This window comes from Polyodon spathula, chromosome 11, assembly GCF_017654505.1.
Source record: "Polyodon spathula isolate WHYD16114869_AA chromosome 11, ASM1765450v1, whole genome shotgun sequence".
Lineage (NCBI taxonomy): Eukaryota > Metazoa > Chordata > Actinopteri > Acipenseriformes > Polyodontidae > Polyodon > Polyodon spathula.
The window spans coordinates 17657424-17675733 of NC_054544.1; the positions used below are offsets into that span (position 1 = coordinate 17657424).

Consider the following 18310-nt stretch of genomic DNA (forward strand, 5'->3'; position numbering starts at 1 on the left):
CCACATGTAATCATTTGAAAAGCTCTACTTCCGAAGATTATGCTGTGGCTGTAGTTTGAGAAGGTAAGAACAGCGGCTGACATGAAACAAAATAAAACATGCTGCACATTATTCTGTAATGCTGTGCTAAAATACTTTATACACTTTATGTTGACTTACTTTATAAAAAGAACCCATTGGGGGAAACATACAGTGGATGGATGCAAAGAGAGGTGCAACACCGCCTCTTGAAACCTCAGCAATCAACTGGGTGCAAACATGTCGGAATCTAATACTGTTTTTACACTGGCTCTTTAGACCAGTGTATTGAAGCAAGACTTGCGACCTGTTCTGTTCACACTTCCCTTAATGCGTCTGTAAGTGCAAATGATGACTGGACTAACTCAACTCGTTTTGAGTCTGCTAAAATTACTACCACAGTAATTTGACCCTTCAGTAGTGTGTGTAAACAAACAAGATGAGCTTTACAGATGTGCAGATCAAATAATGAATTTTGCTTAAGTGTGTAAAGAGCATGGATGCCAACTAACTATCTTATGGTGTGCTTTTTATCCTATATACTACTGGATCAGTACTATCAGTATCAGAAATTAACATAACATGACACAACTATTACATAATTTTTACTGGTCACACAGAAACAGATATAGATAATAAAACAGAATAAATAATGAAATAGGAAATGAGTAGATGATGAAATAGACCCCTACTGTAGTTCTTTTTTTTTTTTTTTTATGAGTCAGCGATGAATGCATTTAGCAGATAAATAGCTGATCTGTAAACATTTCCGTATATACTACTAGTGCTGACAAGAGGTAAGGCAGTGAGTTGTAAAACCTTGGTTAGCACTCCTTTACTGTCACTAGTGTGCAGTTTAAGTAGTTTCAATTAGTCCATGTACTTCATCACTTACACCTTCTCAAGTTGTTCCATTATTAGGCGCTTTCCATATTACTACCACAGCGTGTCAGTTGACAGTCTGGACTCTAGGAAACAAAACAAAAACACTGAATGAGAGATTCATTCAAAATGCATAGTGGTAGGCTGGCAATAGGCTCATGATGTGGTGACCTAAATAATGAAGCTCTCTATTGCTTATAACATTGATAAGCACACATCCTGCCAGACAAAACTCCAATTGTACCCACAGATTTGGTTAACTGAACCAGAGGATGCACAGTTCAATTAATATTATATCAAACTACCTGACTCTGCTGAAAACATAGTAACATTCGGAAGTAGTCTTACTTAATTGAAATTCTGAGGTCTTTTGAACTGATGTAAACAGTGTTAAATCTAAATACTGCCAATGCCCTTCAGAGAGTCAGGTCTGTGAAAACAACAATCGGAGCATGGGCAAATCTCTTTACTGTATTCAGTGTCTTTAAAGTACTGTATGCCAGGGAGGGCCTTATTTTAACGATTTCACATTTTAATTGTATATACTTACATTAGGGGTTGTGTTTTATTGTTAAACCCAATAACACCCAATCTCTATCCCATGAATGAAATATTAAAATTAGGGTAAACCAATTGGTGTGAAGAACCGAGTTACCAGATTCTTTCATTAATGTTGCTCCTGTATTTTACCAATAATCAAAAAGCAATGTCCTTTTTAAATTAATGCATTTGTGGAAGTATATTATAATGTTTTCTTTGTATAAGAGTAGTATCCACTTTCACCCTCTTCTAAAAGGCAATTCAAGCTGAGAAAAAAAAGTCTAAGTTAAGGCTGACTTTATCATAGCAAAAAAAGTACTGCTTTGCATAAATCACAAGACATAAAACTAAACAAAATTTCCAAGTCAAATTGATGATGACACTTAAAAGCAGAGTATCCCTGTGACGGAAAGATGAGTTCTGGTGATGAATCTTCCTCCCGACCTGTGAGGGCGCTAAAGAACGGAAGGAGAAGTATCTGGAAGGGCTGGCCTGACAGTTCGTTTCCGGGTCAGGGAAGTGGGTCAGCCTGGAGGGAAGCGCGACTCTGTTGTAAGACCGTATTGATTTGAAAGGTAAACGAGAGGCAGCTGCACGTAATAAGGCAGCTGCAACCGTTTATCTCGATATCATGCGGGATTACATATAGGGGCCAGGGTAACGCTGATCTTCTCCTTCGTTTGGGTAAACGTTCGGAGAGAGAAGGAGCGAGAGAGGAGCTCTCGTTGTTACAGAGAATTACGTGTTGTGTTTGTTGTAATTGTCTGTGTTTTGCACCACCAGACAGTTAACTCATCTATCCGGAGCTGTCGACCAGGGTCAGCACAATCCGGATCACCACTGCACGGAACCGTCACGAAATACAGTGTCTTCACCCACCACAAGCACGTCTGCACTCACCCAGGACTGGTGACCGTGTGTTCGTTTTGTTCGGGACTGTGCCCAATTATTGCTATCCCCGTGCTTTACACATTGTTGTGTATAGCCGGGGATTTATTATTTAACGGTCACCAGACCTGGATTATAAATAAAAGCACCTTTTCACTGGAAACTGTTGTCTGCCTGTCACTCCTGCATCGCATCACCGCTATACCTGTTCCCCTCCACTAGCCACTTTGCCACACGTGGTGTCAGAACACGAGACTATGGACCGCAACGCGCTGGCGGAGCTGCTGCAGGCACTGGAGATCAGACGGGATGCAGAGGAGAGACGGAGGGAGGAGCGCTATACGGCGCTCATTGAACGGGTAGGGCTGATCGTTGCTGCAGGAGCGACCCCTACCGGAACATCATTGATGTCGGCCTCGAAGGCACGGGCCATGAAAATGACGGCGGAGGATGATCCGGAGGCATTTTTGGTGGCGTTCGAGCGGCTGGCAACCGCGGCGGGATGGCCTCGGGAGTTCTGGGCAAGCCAGCTAGGACCTTGCCTGATCGGGGAAGCGCAGGCAGCTTACCAAGCCCTGAGCGACCAGTACGCCACTGACTATGACCTAGTCAAGCAGGCTATCCTCCGTCGTCTCAACATCACCGCGGAGACCCACCGGACGCGGTTCCGCGAGTACCGGAGAGCCCCGGAGACACGCCCCAGGGTGGTGGCACAGCGGTTGTGCGACCACATGGTCCATTGGCTGACCCCAGAGAAGAAGACCGCTCAACAAATGGGGGAAGCCATTGTGGTGGAACAATTCTGCCATGTGGTCGGCGCCGAAACTCAGGCGTGGGTACGGCGCCACAACCCTGACACCCTGGAGGAGGCGGTCAAATTGGCCGAAGATTTTGAAGACTCTTTGACGTCAGCCCGGGTCGGGATCCTGTCAGCCCCTGCCCTGCTCAGGAACCAACCTCTCCCTCCCTCTCCTCCAACACCACCACCATCACCCTCGGTCCCGGCACCCAGACCTCCCAGACCGCCGACCCCGTTGGGCCCCCTTGCCTCCCCCCCATGGAGACCGAGGATGGCCCCCAGCTGGGGTAGAGGTGTTGCCCCTGCCCCGTTGCCCTACCAGCAGCGGGACAGATATTTAACCTATGCCCCCTCTGTCCCTCCACTCTGTTTTAGGTGTAACCAGCCAGGACATAGGGCCAGGTCATGCCCCGCTGCTATGGAGTGTGACGTGGCTGCATGCAACTGGACACCTGGAACGGGTAAGCAGGGGGAAAACGGTTGGGAGGGGCCCTGTCTGATTGACGTGGTTTTAGGGAATGTGAAAACCCACGCGTTAGTGGACACAGGGTGTGAGCAAACCTTGATCAGGACAGCTCTCTTGGGCGGTATGTCGTGGCGGCCACAAGGTCAGGTGGCCATCTCCTGTATCCATGGAGACACGGCGGCATACCCCACCCTAAAAGTATATTTATCGGTAGGACCGATAAAACGTCACCTTGTAGTCGGGGTGGCGGAAAGGTTGCCGCACCCAGTTATTCTGGGCCGAGACTGGCCAAAATTCAAAGAATTGGTGCAAATAATGGCAGTCTCAGCCACACACGTAAACGTGGCAGAAAAAGGGAAAAAGGAACGGATTGGTGATGTGTTTCCTTTTCATACTGAAATGTTTTCCCCTCTGTTCCGTCCTAGAAAAACAAATAAGGAGAGACGGACCGCGAAATGGGAGGGAGCGTCTTTGAGACAAGGCTGGGGTCTGGTGGGAGAGTGCTGTAATGGTAACAAACGCCAGTCGAAGGGAGTGGGAACGCAGTGTGACCGAGAGAGCGAGGTTACTGGGCCGACTAGGGCAGAGGTTATTCCAGCCCCTCTCAATATACCGGACCCGTGGTACTCAAGCGCGGACCTAGTGTGGGGCCAAAAGAACGACCCGTCACTGGTGCACGCTTGGGGGCAGGTCCGGTCCATTGAAGGTAAGGATGTTGATGGCGCTGGGCCGCTAGTATATCCACATTTCAGTATAAAGGGGCAATTACTATATAGGGTAAACCTAGCCGCGGGCACAGGACAGCCTGTAACACAATTATTGGTTCCCCCGTCTTGTCGGACCGAGGTCATGAGGCTGGCGCATGATATCCCTTTTGCGGGGCACCTCGGAGCCGAGAAGACGAGGGAGCGAATATTGGCTCGATTCTATTGGCTCGGTCTTCATACTGATGTGTCGAAATATGTAGCCACATGCCCAGACTGCCAGCGAGTAGCGCCAGGTCGAGTGCGCCCCGCCCCTTTGGTCCCACTGCCGATTATTTCCACTCCGTTTGAGCGCATTGCAATGGACATAAGTGGGCCCTTTGCTACCTTCTGACTCTGGGTATACGCATATATTAGTAGTGGTGGATTATGCAACGCGATACCCAGAGGCAGTTCCATTGAGGTCCACTAGTGCAGCTGCAATAGCCACCGAGTTAGCGCAGATTATGGCTAGAGTAGGGATCCCCAAGGAGATTTTGACTGATCACGGAACCAATTTTTTGTCCAATACGTTACAGCAGGTGTACAAAATATTAAAAATACGTCCCATCAGGACGTCCGTTTATCATCCACAATCGGACGGTTTGTTTGAACGTTTTAATCAGACCTTAAAGTCGATGCTGAGGCGATTTGTAACACAGGAGCAGAAACATTGGGCATCGCTTCTTCCCTACCTCCTTTTTGCGGTGAGAGAAGTGCCGCAGAGTTCAACGGGGTTCTCCCCCTTTGAGCTCCTGTACGGCCGGCAGCCTCGCGGCATTCTCGACCTGCTGAGAGAGGGGTGGGAGGAGCACAAAGGCTCGTCTAAAAATGTAGTGAAGTATGTGCTCCTACTACGAGATTGGCTGGATTTGGTCGGTCGTTTGGCCCAAGACAACCTCAGATCGGCTCAGCACCGACAACAGCAGCATTACAACAAAAATGTACGGATTCGAACCTTTCGACCAGGGAACAAGGTAATGCTGCTACTTCCCTCATCCGAAAACTGTGTGCTAAATGGCAGGGGCCGTATGAGGTGATTCGGGCTATAGGGAAAGTAAATTATGAAATTAGACAGCCCGATCGCCGAAATGAACGTGAAATTTATCATGTCAATTTGTTAAAGCCCTGGCAGGCATGGGAGGTCTTATTTATAGCCCCAGGCAATATGGAGGATGGGTCCCTGTCCAGAGACCCCGAGCACAAGAGCGATTTCTATGGGGGAACAATTGGTTCCGGATCAGCAAAGAGAGCTGCGTAAGCTTATTGAGGAGTTCAGCGATGTTTTTTCTGACGTGCCCGGCAGGACAAACTTAGTTGAATATGACATTATCTCTCCACCAGGTGTCACAGTGCGAGAGAGACCGTACCGGATCCCAGAAAGTCGACGAAGTGGCGTTCGCAAAGAGGTATGGGATATGCTCGAGCTTGGGGTGATTTAGCCTTCCAGGAGTGAGTGGTGCAGTCCGATCGTCATAGTGGCTAAGAAAGACGGCACCAACCGCTTCTGTGTGGATTTCAGAAAGGTGAACGCTATTGCTAAGTTCGATGCATATCCTATGCCTCGGGTCGACGAACTTTTAGACAGACTGGGAAAAGCGAGGTTTATTTCCACTCTGGACCTGACGAAGGGATACTGGCAAATCCCTTTAACCCGCAGCTCCAGAGAGAAAACCGCATTTTCAACACCAGAAGGGCTGTTCCACTTTAAAACCATGCCGTTTGGGCTACATGGTGCGCCCGCTGCCTTTCAGAGGCTGATGGACCAGGTTTTACGCCCACATCATGAATATGCAGCAGCGTATATTGATGATGTGGTGATTTACAGCTCCACCTGGCGAGAGCATTTGGCTAGGGTTACAGCCGTTCTTCAGTCTCTAAGGGCAGCCCGGCTGACAGCTAACTTGAGGAAATGTGCGTTTGCCAAAACAGAGACTCAATATTTGGGATTTTTAATGGGGAATGGAAGGGTGAGACCTGTAGTCACCAAAATCCAGGCTTTGGTTGATGCAGCGATCCCCAAAACCAAGACTCAGGTGAGGTCACTACTGGGCTTAGCCGGTTATTACCGCCGCTTCATCCCCGAGTACGCCACAGTGGTTAACCCGTTAGTCGACCTCACCAAAAAGAGTGCTCCAAATTTAATTAAATGGTCAGCTGAGTGTCAGGGAGCGTTTGATACTATTAAGCGTACACTTTGCCAGGCCCCCACTCTTATCACACCGGATTTCACCAAGAGATTCATCCTCCACACCGACGCATCGGATGTAGGTTTGGGTGCAGTCTTGTCCCAAAAAGTAGCTGGAGTAGAACACCCGATATTATACCTCAGTAAAAAAATGTTACCTCGGGAACGCAACTACTCCGTAGTCGAAAAAGAGTGTTTGGCCATTAAATGGGCTACTCACTCTTTACGATACTACCTGCTGGGACACTCATTCGATCTGGTCACAGACCACGCCCCACTCAAGTGGTTAAGCACAATGAAGGACAGCAATGCCCGGATAACTCGGTGGTATCTGGCATTGCAGCCCTTCATGTACCACATGGTACACCGTACCGGGAAACACCACCAAAATGCGGATTATTTTTCCCGGGAGGGGGGAGTAATGGGGAAGGTAGATTTAGCCGAGTGTTCCTTCGGCTCCACTCTGAGCGGTGGGATATGTGACGGAAAGATGGGTTCTGGTGATGAATCTTCCTCCCGACCTGTGAGGGCGCTAAAGAACGGGAGGAGAAGTATCTGGAAGGGCTGGCCTGACAGTTCGTTTCCAGGTCAGGGAAGTGGGTCAGCCTGGAGGGAAGCGCGACTCTGTTGTAAGACCGTATTGATTTGAAAGGTAAACGAGAGGCAGCTGCAAGTAATAAGGCAGCTGCAACCGTTTATCTCGATATCATGCGGGATTACATATAGGGGCCAGGGTAACGCTGATCTTCTCCTTCGTTTGGGTAAACGTTCGGAGAGAGAAGGAGCGAGAGAGGAGCTCTCGTTGTTACAGAGAATTACGTGTTGTGTTTGTTTGTAATTGTCTGCGTTTTGCACCACCAGACAGTTAACTCACCTATCCGGAGCTGTCGACCAGGGTCAGCACAATCCAGATCACCACTGCACGGAACCGTCACAAAATACAGTGTCTTCACCCACCACAAGCACGTCTGCACTCACCCAGGACTGGTGACCGTGTGTTCGTTTTGTTCGGGACTGTGCCCAATTATTGCTATCCCCGTGCTTTACACATTGTTGTGTATAGCCGGGGATTTATTATTTAATGGTCACCAGACCTGGATTATAAATAAAAGCACCTTTTCACTGGAAACTGTTGTCTGCCTGTCACTCCTGCATCACATCACCGCTATACCTGTTCCCCTCCACTAGCCACTTTGCCACAATCCCCAAAAAACAAAGGCAAAAAAAAGTTCAATGAGCTGCAGTAATCCATTGTCTGTTGCCTGGAATCAGTACTATATAGCATGTATGCGTTTGTACTGGAAATATAGTATAACAAGAGAGCAGGGGGCTCCCGAGTGGCACATCCAGCAAAGGTGCTCGTGTGGAGTGCAGGATGCCAGGAGATCACCGGTTCGAGTCCAGGCTATTCCAATACCGACAGTGGATATACATTTATATACAGTTTATACAATACATACACTTATGAAAATAGTGTTGTTACAGTACATTCCTATCTCCACTTAGGGTGTCTACTCCCCCACCCCAGATAAATACAGAATTTACACTAATGAGCAATTGTGACAGAGAAAGAATGAATCTTGGTTTTAAATCTCCCTCCTGACCTTTGAGGGCTCTGTTCTCTAGACTGGATGGCCTGACAATCCCTTCCCAGGGTTAGGTGAAAGTTGGCCATCTAGAAAGGGGGTGGAGCTACAGTATACCAAGCCTTCAACAAAGAAGGGAAGTGATGTGGAAACCATGGATTGGAGAAGAAACAATTGCACTCGCTAACCAAGGGGGCATGACTCACAGTACAAAAGGAGTTGTAGCAAGGTGATCTCGTCCTTTGTATGGTTAAGCTGAACCAGAAGCAGTACTGTAAATTACAATGAGTTTTTGTTTGTTTTGTCATGTCTAAAAATCTACTTGTTTGTTATTATTGGACAGCTAACACGATCCAGAGCTATCGCTAAAGGCAAGCACTAAACCTGGACAACGCTGCACCATTGTACATGGATAAACTGTACCGCGAGCACTATAGCACTCACTCTGGACTTGTGAACATGTGTCTTTGTATGTGTTCTACTGTGTTTATTATTTACAAACTGTCCTATTATTTCGGGACTGCAACCCATTGTTTTGGAGCAGTGCAATACACATTGCTGTGTATTGCCTGGGATTACTCTTTGTGGTCGCCAGACCAGGATTATAAAAACAAAACCTGTTTGGATTGTGAACTTTGTTGTCATTCTTCTGTTTTACCATCACATCACCTCTACACCTGAGCACTGCAAACCACTATGCCACAGCTATTAAATAATAAATATTACTTAGGTTGCAATAATGTATTAATTTGTGAATTAGGCTTATTTTATGAATGAGGCCAATGAAATGAGAAGAGTTTGTGACCTTATCTATCTACAAAGTAAAACAAGCCTTGATTGGCTGTAGCGTGACTCATTACACCCCCTAAATGATACTATTCCCCCATTGGCTCGTTATGCTACGTGTTGGGTTTGAACATCGTGGCCCTTTTGCCGTTTACCATTGTTTTTAAGACACATAGTCTTATCACAATCGTCTTTACGTGTTGATAACGGTTGGCATTGGTCACTTTCCCAACGTGTTCCCAAAATCTCTATGCATCGGTTCTATACGTTTATGGCCCCAATGGCTTGCCATACATGTGTGTCTGTCTTCGACTCTACCGAGTCAGCGCAGGGATGGCAGTGGTGAGCCGGGTTGAAATAAAAAAAAGAATTGGGCTTTCCAAATTAGGGAGAAAACAAGAAAAAAAATAATTGGCGATTCCAAATTATTAAAACAAAGACAAGACTTTACTGGACAGTGGACAGGTGGCTGACGTGTTATTTGGGGATAAACTGTAACGAGACCAATGTCATGTGCTAATTAATAGACACTTTGTTTATACATACTGGTTTTTTGTAGGAATAAAACTGTTACTGTTGTCTGTTAATATATAGTACAGCTGTGTTTCAATTTGTTATAATGATTTTGTAGCTAATGTGTTATTCTAGTAACATACGGTATGGTAAAGAATGTCCTTACCAAGTTCCATCCCAATTGGAGTGGTTCTGTAGTATATGTAAAGCTCTAATGTGTGGCACTGTCTCCCCTTCACCTGGGATATGCATTCACAGTGGAGATTAAGGGAAAGTTAAAACTTCATGGTCAAAAACAAGGAGGTGACTATTGGCAAAATAAACTGACCAAAACAAATAAATAAATGCTGTACTTTTGTATTTGTTTCCACCTTTATCTTTACTCAAATGATCTACTAGCTAATACTGTATTAATTAAGCTAATCTAGCAAGACGGGAGCAATTACTTAAATCCAACCAAACCAAACTGGTGGTATTGTAGCTGGCTGTGTAGCTAGCCGGCTGGCATGGGCGACATTGCTATTTTGCGTATGAACGGCATGCAGCATAAGTAAGTGTTAGGGTGAAGGTCCGGGATGTGTCTGGAATATTCAATCATCAGAAATCTTACCGTACTTTGTATGTTTGTATTAAGTACTGTTGTACACACCCAGGTACTTGCAGCATGAACTTTAAAAATCACCACCAACCAGTTGACAACGTCATAGTTTTTAACAAATATTTCTGCCTAAAATAACAACATGAATAATACGGCTGATTGTTTATGGGGTAAGCTACGGTTTGTGATAAATATGTATTTCAGATGTTAAATAAGGTAAAGCAATCGAACATCCAACACACGGTATCATTCGTCTAATAAGGTCTAAATATTATTTGGTTGCACAACTTTCCAACAATAAATACATCGAATTGCAATGTGTACTGCTAGTAGCATATACAGTGTAAGCAAAACAGCCAACCGTGACATTCATTGCGGAAAGACTGCGATGGTCAGACAATGACAGCGGTAATAACATCATCCGTACACAATGTCAATTCAAACATGCAATAATAATATACCAGTAACAATGACCTACAGTTACACTTGACTAATCTAAATTAATATGATTTCCTTCGTACAGTAAATAACTACGTTAATAATTAACTCATTTAAATAGTTAGATAGTACTAAATGTCAAATAACAGCATTTCATCTCTTTAGCAACACATTCGATATATAAATTGTACAACAAGAGTAGCTTAGGCAGTAATGTACAGTACCTGCTGTTTTCTTACATTAACGCTGTCGGGTTCTTCAAGATCTCTGTGTTCTTTGGTTGTTTCTCCCTTGACAACGATGAGAAAAGCTTTTGAGAAAAAAATAACTGAATAAAAGTGAATCGAAATTGAAAATATGTCATTACAGTGTTGCAATCAACTGTCACTGAAGACTGGACAGTACGAATATTACTAGAAACAGTTCTGTTGTGATCAGAAGGGCAACGGGGGCCGACTCATGTCTAAACTCAGTGCTGAACGTAAGACTTTTTAAACGCTTTTTTTTCCCTCTCTCTTATCTTGATGGTCTATTGTAACTGTCTTTAGACCCATGCTATTGTTAATAAAAAAAAAAAAAAATCCAAAATAATGTGTGCATTTCTTGTTTTCTTTTATGTACGTGCTATCAAGACGACTAATATTTGTTCTAAATCCACTGACCTGTAGGTAGGGTTTCTGAGGTAGTAATGCAACATTAACGACCATTTTAATACCAGTGCAATCACATCAGCAGTGTTATTAAATTATACACTTGAAGACTGAAGGGATATCCATATATATTATAACGCAAAGAATATGACTATATTAAATAAAATAACATTATTACAATAATATGTGTCATTAATCTACACTCTGCAACCCTTAACTAAACTAAAGCTTAAAAATGATGATGGAAAAGATTAATCTATTTTATTTAGGCCTACTGGCAGTTACTGAAGATTAATTTATTAATCACATGGCATTTTGAGACGCTCTAAAACAGCTTTCCTTTTAAATAAAAGAAAGCAGTACTGGTAATTGTTTACGCTACTCCTACTAATTGAAAACATCAGGATCCTTCTTGCATATTGGGCACAGTCAAGTACTTAATTGCATCTTAATATAGAGCTTGATTTTACAGGGGCCATATAAGTACACGTCTAACGCTGGTGCAAACGATCTCAATAACGAAATACTGACACCTGCTGGTTATACCATAAGACTGTCTGTTAACATATTTTCAGTTAAAGGAGTGCTAATGTTAGGGTACTTACCGTAACTCTGGTTCCCTGAAAGAGAAGACGACCACCAAACCATTACTTATGGGATGTGCCTGCCTATTTAGGTATTCACTGAGCTCTCTATACCACAGCTGCTGATAGGTCCCTTCTTGGATGACATCCTCGGTCTCGCCTACCGAGGGGTTAAAAGTGTTACCCCCACGGAAGCCATTTCTCTTTTTGCACAGAACCCGTGAGGGCGGGAGATGCGACCTTGCGGTTGGTGTTCGTCTTCTCTTTCAGGTAATCAGGGTTACAGTAAGTAACGTAACGTTCCCTTTCAATTTGAATACGACCACCAAAACGTTACGTATGGGAAATGTATACCAGAGCCGTTGCAAGGGAGAAGGAATGGTAGCATGTGACAGACATATGACATCCTACTTCAATAGCAATACAAAGTTGAACCTATAAACTTTATTATATAACCAGCTCTTTCTATAACTTTTTCCAACCACACTTTGTGTTGCTTTTATTTTGCGTTGTCACACGTATGTTTATTCATTTAAATATTTTATCAGTATTTGAGACACCAAGTTCAAAAGCAAGTTGAACTGTAAATTAGGTGACCAAAATTATATTCTTTATGGGGTCAGAACCACCTAACCGAAGGTGACAGACCCGTGACAGACAGAGAGCTGGTCAGTATGAGGCAGAGCTCCTGTCCTATGCACGTAGCATTTCAATGCCCGCACCTGGCAGAGGAAATTTAATCTCTCATGCTCCTCTGAAGAAAACAGGGTTGGATGGAATGACTCCAGTTCCACAGACTGATTCATGTGGAAGGCTGTGATCACCTTGGGAAGGAAAGCAGGGTTTGTATGCAGTGACACCTTGCTGCCATCTTCCCAAATAGACATACAGGAGCTGTGCACCGACAACGCCTATAGCTCACTGACCCAATTAGCGGAGGTGATAACCAAGAGGAAGGCTGTCTTCATAGACATATTTCAGCTCTATGGCGTGCATGGGCTCAAACAGGGCCTTCGTGAGAGACTGGAGTACAATATCAAGGCTCCATTAGGCGGGCAACGGCCCTGCTGGGAGGGTGTAACCACGAGCGTCTTTAAGAAACCGGGTAGCCAAAAAAATGTCTACCCGGAGTAAACGAGTCTACGGGGCATGGCATGCAGAAATAGTCGCTAAATATACTTTAAATGTGGAAGATGGCCTACCAACATCAAGCAGTTCTTGCAGAAACTGTAAGATAACTGGCATGGGGCAAGAGACTGGGTCATGACTTCTAGTCAGACACCAATTCTGAAAATACTTCCACTTGCAGGTGTACAATGACCTAGTGGAGTCCGCCCTAGCGTTCTGCAATGTACCCACAACCACGTCTGATATCCCTAAGGCATCTTGTTTACCGAGTATCGTGTGCACTGACTGAACCGAGCGCTGCGTGCACCAAGCACCGCATGCGCGTTTAACCCTGTGCGCACCGCGTGCACCGAGTACCGTGCATCGAGTGCACATTGCACCGTGTGCACCAGTTGTAACGAGCACGAGGGCGCTATGCGCACCGAGGCAGTAGCACTATGTGCGTTGGCCATCGTGCACACTGGCTGCACCAAGCATCGTTCGCACCAGGCTCCGTGTGCACCAACCAAAACAAGCAAAGCCCAGTCCAGCTGCCCAGACGGCAGCTGATGGAATCACCGACATCGGGGATGCAGCAAGGCCTAGCCCCGGTGGAGGAACTGTGTTCTCCCAAGAGTGTAGACTGAAAAGGCGTACACACGCTCTCCTTTAAATCAATACTGCACAGGTAGTCGGTATAGAGAGCTCAGTGAATACCTACCAATAGGCAGGCATATCCCATACATAATGTTTTGATGGTTGTCTTCAAATTGAAAAGGAACCAATATTTTATCAATTCCCTTACATATATATTATATACATATATATATATATATATATATATATATATATATATATAACAATATTACATTAGCGATAAAAAAGGGGAAAGGGAAAATACTATAAACGTTATATTCTGAGCACTAAATAAATCAGACTTTACTAATAAAAAGACACTTTGATTGATCCAACCTGTATTATGTACTGTTTGTCTATGGCAGGCAACTGCAACTTAAGAACAAATCTGAGTCACCTTAACACAGAAAAAAAAAAAAAAAAAAAAAGATATTTAAGTAATTGTAATAAGAAACTTTTTGAAATAATTGCAAACGAGATAAAAAGGTAAAGGGGGGGGGGGGGTAAAAAACACTAATTTGAAGCAAATTGTTCTAAAAGTAAACAAGCTGGTAAGTCATCCATGTCTGGTTTCTAATGAAGTTGAGTGCATAGAAGTCTAAGCTATTGAAGAATATAACCTGGGAATCATATTTGTGTATAAAATTGATCATGATTGTAAGGCAACTTTAATAATATAGCTAAAATGAATTGATGAGAAATTATTTGTGCGTGTGTGTGTTTTAATGAAATCCAAAAATAAATAAATAAATAAACCACTACAATTATTTTCTAAGCAAGTTTTTGAATACAGTAGCAAAAGGACTCCACTTGCATTATATCATTCTTGATCATAATACATCCGCTCTGTGCCAACTACTGGAGGACAACTCATTTGAAACAGCCAGCGCCCCCTACAGTTAGCACTGATTGGATTTCAGCTCTCCAGCAGCAGCAGTGGCAGCAGTATATAAGATCACCCCCCTTGTAGCTCAGGATATTATTAAGACTCTGCTGAACCATTCTTAAAGAAAATGTGTTGCTTCTGTTTCAATAGATGGTACAAATGATTAACCAGCTGGCTATGTGAATACATGTAACAGAACTGCTGATCATGACAACAGGACTGTACTAGCAAGCTCTGTTAAAAAAAGGATTGTACAGCTACAGAATGCAGAACCTCAGGCAAGCTGCATCAGAGGCTTTCAACCGTTTAGGTGAGTGAAAGACTGCTATAATACTTAACAAAGGCGGTACTGTAGTACAGCAAGTGCCATTACCAGTAAATGTCTTGCAGTTTTTTGCAGTGGTTGCATTTTTGCATGGTGCTACTGATATACTTACATACATGCTGGGGCAGTTATCAATATTTGTTATCCTAGATGCATTGTTATGCAACAGTGATTATCATTGACTGTCTTATATTTTAACACACAACGGGCACTGCTATCAGTGAGGTACTATATACATTGTAAATTCCTAATAGTAATGATGAATAGTGCATTATCTCATCATGCAGCTCTATCATATGATAATCAGAGATCATAATGTAGGATGGCAGGATGTGTGCGTATGCTTACAGAGGTCTGGTTTAGACGTGTGTTTCAACCTGGGGAATTTTTAGAGGACAGTTGAGGCTTCCAAAAACACAGCAGTAAAAATTGTAAATCCCACAGTAAATCTGGTCAAAATAATGTTCTTGTACTCTGTGTGAATGCCATTGGTTTATATAATACAGTGAAGACATATATAAATCATTCATTTACTGTACTGCAATTCAACAATCATAACAAGGAACCTTTTAAGGTGAATTGAAACCCTTTTTTTCCAGTGTTAATATTAGTTTAGCTTCATTGATCTACACTATACATTGGGCATCCATATCCTTATAGCAGCAGCATACCTGTTTAGTTGGCTGAGATTGAATTTGAATAATGACACTGCTAGGATTATAGCAACCTAAAGTACCAAATAATAAACAAAAACTCTGATAAATTGCAGTTATGTTATATGGAAACTTAAATTTACCACACGCAATTCATCTAACAAGATTTTGGGACACTTCAGCTTTCATAACTGAACATGGTACAGGCACAGGTTGTTCGATTTTTTTCAGCGTTTTGGGTTGGGCTGAATATCTTCATTCAAGCAGATCAAATGATAGCATTTGAGTGGGGTTTGATTCCTCATGTGCACACAGTCCCCTGCACAGACACAAACAAACTGGAAGGTGTTCTCCTTTGAGCGCCGCTTTGTACAGCTTTGTACAACAGACGCCTGTTTCGGTATTATTAATCTAATTGGATATGTATCACACCTTCATAAAGGCTTCATAACTCTGTGCCTATGTGTACAATCCCTTAGAATCACATATACATATTCATGATATATTTTAATTACATAAAACAGAAATGTTGGTGTTTATCTTTACATTTTTCAATAATTTATGTCATTTTTTATTTTATAGTATAATCGTAAATCTCGAAAAACTACTCACTTCTAAATCTTTTGTAGTCATTTTTGTATTACTTTAGTATAAATACATGTTAATTTGGATTCATATGTTGTTTTTTTCTGACTTTATGTGAACGAAAAGACACACATTTGCCCGTTTTCCCATTGGAAATAGTGATATTTTGAAATATCACTGTCCTGGTCACAAAAGCAAAGTTTGTGGGGAATAATAGCCATTTTGTATACTTTTGAGGCATAAGCAATTAGGAAATAACACTTACTACCCAGGAACAAAAATTGTGTTACATAGTGTAATGTAACAACAGCACATTACAGAATGAGATATTACAGCAGACATCATGTGTTACAGGCTCTAGGTGTTATCAGTGGAATTAACATGTAAACATCCTTCATTTTTAACAGGTCTAAAGCACAGACATGTGGGCTATGAGGAGGTAAGGACCTCAGCATGACACTTCAGTTACAGTATTTTGTGGTGAACACAATTGTACTGCCTGCCTGTATGAAAAAGTATTGCCCAGATTCTACAGTTTTATAATCCAGCCATAACTCAATATATATATATATATATATATATATATATATATATATATATATATATATATATAAAATAAAAGGAAGTTATGGAACACAAGCATTTCAGCTGACACCACAACAAAGCAAAATGTTTATGCTTTGTATCCATTGAATTATAAAGTAGTTTTTATAGGGCTGAAGAAACAAAAAATTGTTTACTTAAGTGGAACCACAGTGTCATGATCGAGCTGATGAGATTAATTTAAATTTCTATGCCAAATCACAAGATAAGTGATCTCTCAGGAGTTTGATATTTCAAATTCACCAGAAACATTTTGTCAAATATAACGTGTGTCACGAACCATTCTTTTCTGTCACCGCTAGCATAGTAGATCCCAAATGACCAGATCCATATAAAGACCTCTTTACCATTCAGATCACTCAATGTTGGTCAGTATCTTTCAGTGCAGATTCTGAATATTTTCCTCCAACTCTCCCTTATAAAAGTTTACCCTAGTAAAAGAATAGCAAAGTGTAATAAAGCACAGTGAAGGTTTGGTAAAGCTTAGGTCAGCATGGTAAAGATTAGCGAGGTACTAATAAACATGGCAATCCATGGTAAACTATGGTAAATGCATAAGAAAATCATGGGAAAAGCATGGCAAAACTACAAAAATACTGTGGTAAACTTTTATAAAGGTTCCATTATGACCACTATACTGGTGATTGAGAAGGGATTATTCTAACCACATGTTACCTGTAAAACAACTGCTGTTCAAATACAGCACGATTACAGACACATTGAAAAACTGTGTTGTGCATCAAGCACCATGTGGTGCCATGATGATAACAAATGGCGCCATGCAGAGAGCCTGGCATTACAAAAATACCAGTGTTAGCTTCATATATCCTTGAAGAAAGCTTTAGAAACCCATTTCTTTTTGTTCCTCAGAATTCCTCTTATCGTAGCGATCTTCCTTAAACTGATTCAAAGTGCGGTCTTAAGAAGGAAACAGAATTTATACAAAACGTAGCTTTTCTGAATTTTTCTGATAATATGCTTAATCTATTGTTAAGAATTTTAATTAGGTGTTACAAAGATTAATTAATAGCAAGACTGCTCGAGGAGGGTATTTCAATTCAAAAGCTTTGCAAGCTAAAGAAATCAACAAAAGGCATACAATTAAATCAATGGTGTTCAGGAAATTAGCCGCAAGCCATGAAGCACATTGAGTGTTTCTCTTTGTTGTGGAATCTCTGCTGGGGTATAACCCACTAAAAATAATTCATCTGTCTGTTTAAAAGCTGGCAGATAGAATCTTCATGATGGAGTATTGTTGAGCTTTGGGGTTATACTGTAAATTATGAGTGAAACCCAATGAAGCCTTACAGTTCAGTGTAGTCCTGTCAGAACATAATAGAAAAACAAATATTGTCATGGCAAACCCAAGATTTGCACCTTGCAAAAGTGAACTATTGTCATTTAGTTGATCAAACAGAAACACATTTTTGCCTAAGTTTAAATATTTACCATTCAGAATGACTGCAATAAACATTGCTATTGGACTTGTCATAGAGTTACTGGAGCAAGTGACCTACTTGGGTCCTCCTAGTGGCTGGGCCAGGTCTTTGTGTGGGCTCTTGCACCACAGGTGTTCTGTGGCACCCATGCAGGTTATCCTGGCAAAATTCAGAACTTAAAACTAACATGTACCTACCCACAACATACTCATGCAAACTTACCTCAGATGGGGAGCAAACACTTAAATTAATTGAATTGGTACTAAATATTCAGGGAATGTAGATTACTCTCAATATCCTGTTGCATCCGTATGTTCTACTTTAGAAAAACAAAACTAAATGAGCCTAAAATTCCAGTATTTATTGTTTTAGCTTTAACCTGACAAAAAAAAAGTCA

General features: G+C 42.4%; 2 protein-coding genes across 5 annotated transcripts in view; one reads left to right on the forward strand and one right to left on the reverse strand.

The window, feature by feature from the left end:
- The window catches only part of LOC121323105 (alsin-like), a 46908-nt gene extending 36035 nt beyond the window's left edge, over positions 1-10873 (reverse strand). For 2 of the 3 annotated variants that reach the window (XM_041263894.1, XM_041263892.1), the window contains exons 1-2: positions 10670-10873; positions 914-986 (exon numbers count right to left, since the gene is read on the reverse strand). In XM_041263894.1, the coding sequence (XP_041119828.1) occupies positions 914-933 (20 nt within the window). In that variant the 5' untranslated portion in view covers positions 934-986; positions 10670-10873. The remainder of the gene's footprint in view (positions 1-913; positions 987-10669) is intronic. The other variant, XM_041263893.1, reaches the window with a different exon arrangement.
- A 3505-nt stretch (positions 10874-14378) lies between these two features.
- The window catches only part of LOC121322658 (cyclin-dependent kinase 15-like), a 37843-nt gene continuing 33911 nt past the window's right edge, over positions 14379-18310 (forward strand). The window contains exons 1-2 of one of the 2 annotated variants that reach the window (XM_041262851.1): positions 14379-14618; positions 16279-16310. In XM_041262851.1, the coding sequence (XP_041118785.1) occupies positions 14573-14618; positions 16279-16310 (78 nt within the window). In that variant the 5' untranslated portion in view covers positions 14379-14572. The remainder of the gene's footprint in view (positions 14619-16278; positions 16311-18310) is intronic. The other variant, XM_041262850.1, reaches the window with a different exon arrangement.